At 39.1% G+C, this 2,500-nt stretch overlaps 2 protein-coding genes across 3 annotated transcripts in view; one reads left to right on the forward strand and one right to left on the reverse strand.

Moving 5' to 3' along the window:
- LOC137983917 (uncharacterized) overlaps positions 1-1,066 on the reverse strand; it is a 25,803-nt gene extending 24,737 nt beyond the window's left edge. Inside the window, exon 1 of the mRNA XM_068831074.1 lies at positions 551-1,066. The gene's annotated coding sequence lies outside the window, so the exon portion shown is untranslated. The remainder of the gene's footprint in view (positions 1-550) is intronic.
- A 602-nt stretch (positions 1,067-1,668) lies between these two features.
- The window catches only part of LOC137982667 (caldesmon-like), a 6,940-nt gene continuing 6,108 nt past the window's right edge, over positions 1,669-2,500 (forward strand). The window contains exon 1 of one of the 2 annotated variants that reach the window (XM_068829800.1): positions 1,669-1,736. In XM_068829800.1, coding sequence (XP_068685901.1) covers positions 1,718-1,736 — 19 coding nt within the window. In that variant the 5' untranslated portion in view covers positions 1,669-1,717. Of the gene's footprint in view, positions 1,737-1,791; positions 2,001-2,500 lie in introns of those variants that run through there. The other variant, XM_068829799.1, reaches the window with a different exon arrangement.

The raw sequence follows: 2,500 nt of genomic DNA on the forward strand, positions 1-2,500 counted from the left end.
CTATCGTATATCCCCGGATAATCGCCCTACACTCCCTACCGTGAAAAAGTACTATCAACTTATGTTTTCAGGCTATGCGTTTGAACAATAATGCACCTTTACAATAAATACGATACAAGTGATGTGTTTTGATACTGAGAACCTCTATACAGTGAAGCCGTGTTTCTTTACGCGGTTGGCTGTATCTTTTAATGATAATTACTTTGTATACAGGTCCCCACATGGCTCAGGCTGTAAATGTTATCATATAAATGAGGGGTCTTTACTTTTTCACTTTCAAGTTAGCCAAGTTTAGCTGATTGTCCAATAAATGATGAAGGAGTTGACAGACTCCGCGAAATCAGAACACAACCCCTTCAATATAACAAGCAAATATTGGCCAAAATAATATGCTCAGGTATCGAGTTCGCAATCATCACCGTAAAGCAATGTCCTGTTCGAATAAACAAGCCTTCACGAGTAACTCCATTCAACATGGGTTAGGTTGTGAATAAGGATTTGTCGCCAACGAGAAAGCAATAATGATAGTGACACAACTCTTGGTTCTTACCTGTGGGAGCCTGACTTCAATCCAAATTTCATGATTTTTCTCAGTCAATTCCAGTACAGTACTTCATCGTAAATCAACTCAGCTGTACTTTTGTTCAATTATTCTTCAAATCTTCGTAAAAAAGCTTCTTAATTTTCCAATGCCACAATGCCCAGCTGGGTTGTAAACACGATCGATTTCGCTTCCAAAGAATTTCAGCTCATCCGAATAGATTGCATGCGTTATCCCGGAAATAAGATCATTTGAAGTGCAGATTTTGTGGTTGGCTGAAACAAAGGTATCAATTTCTTTTTGTGCAAAAAAGGACATGGTTGCCAATCAAAAGCAACAAACCCCTTTACCGAGGATTGAATATGCAAGAAAAAAAACCCACAGGAAATTAGTTATAAGTTAAGAATGCACCGAGCCAACCAAAGAGCATTGCTCTTAGTTTGAGTCAAAATATGCCATCATTCCGAGTTGCTGTTTGCCTCTGGTTCAAAACGAGTCTTGGTGCTCAACCATTCAAATGATAATGAATTTGATTTGCATGAAAATACACCACTCATTCCCATTTGAATGGTTGTCCACCAAGACTCGTTTTGAACCAGAGGCAAACAGCAACTCGAAAATGAGCAGAACCAAACTAACAGTCATTTTGAGGTCGGTCAGGTTGTGGTCTGTTGGAAGGACAACAGTTTTTCTTCTTTCTGGGATAAAGTATCTTGCTTGATTTTGCTTCTGAAAACTGATCATTTTTTCGACACACGCATACGCTGATAATTAAGAACAACAAGAAAGGGCAAGAACAATACAATGTGTTGTCGAGCTGCGCACAAGGGCGGGCTGAAGATTTGACAAGGTGACAGTAAACGGAGCCCTTTAATCCTTGTCTCGTGAAAAGAGCTCTCTATCTATGTTGTTGTTGTTGTGGTTTTGTGCCCTTAAATCGTTTATTGTCGTAATAAGACATGTTCTCTCTCGCTAAACTTATACAGAGGTGTAAAACATCACATGCATTTCAAGTCTGACCATCTGCCTCCTCATCTGTTCAAAATCCGAGATATTTGGTTTATTGCAAAGAGGGGCTGAAACGAGAGTGTTGTCATGGTAACATCGTAATGGGTCACTTTGTTCATTGTGCCAAGTTTGAACAACACCCATCCAATATTTCCGGAGATATTCTTAATGTTGGGATTTATTGCAGGCATGTATACACGTTATTACGTCATCAATTTTTAAACAAAAACTTGAATATCTCGGAAACGAGAGAAGATATTCCAAAATAGAATCATGCCCAGTACCGTCATTAAGTCGGCATAATATACGTAGTCTTACACAAAGTTCCTACTTTCTCCAACGCGGAAATACAAAATGGCGTCCGAGGATCCTTCAGAGACATTCATACTACGAATGCTTGATGGCAGAACTACGTTAAAAACACAAAAAGTAACTCATCAAAAGATCATATGTAAGTAAAAAGGTTTTTCCAATTTGATTTTTCTGAAGAATATCAACAGTCTTTCGATGCTTGTTCATGTGTGCGTCGACGTCTCGCAAATAAGCTCTATAAACGCCAGTGTATACTTTTGCGGTCACGCGAAAAGGCAGACTACAGACTGTGTAGACCGTGCAGACCAGGGGTAAAATATGGTATTACCCTCACTATCATTGAGAGCTAACGAACGAAAAAAGGATTAAATCTTGTACGAGACTTGTGTTAAACTTGACGACGTTTCGTCCGAAACCATCGGACTTGTTTAGACCAAGGGTCAGGGTAAGGGTAAAGATACGAATACAAAAAGTATTCTAAACATGCATAAAAGCTAACCTTGGGCCTAATTAGGCCTAAACAAAAGTTTAAGGTTAGCTTTTATGCATTTTTAGGATACTTTCTGTATTCGTATCCTTACCCTTACTGTGACCCTTGGTCTTACCCTTACCCTCGTTATAGCAACGACGGTTTGTTTG

This window comes from Montipora foliosa, chromosome 13 (assembly GCF_036669935.1).
Source record: "Montipora foliosa isolate CH-2021 chromosome 13, ASM3666993v2, whole genome shotgun sequence".
NCBI classification, from domain to species: domain Eukaryota; kingdom Metazoa; phylum Cnidaria; class Anthozoa; order Scleractinia; family Acroporidae; genus Montipora; species Montipora foliosa.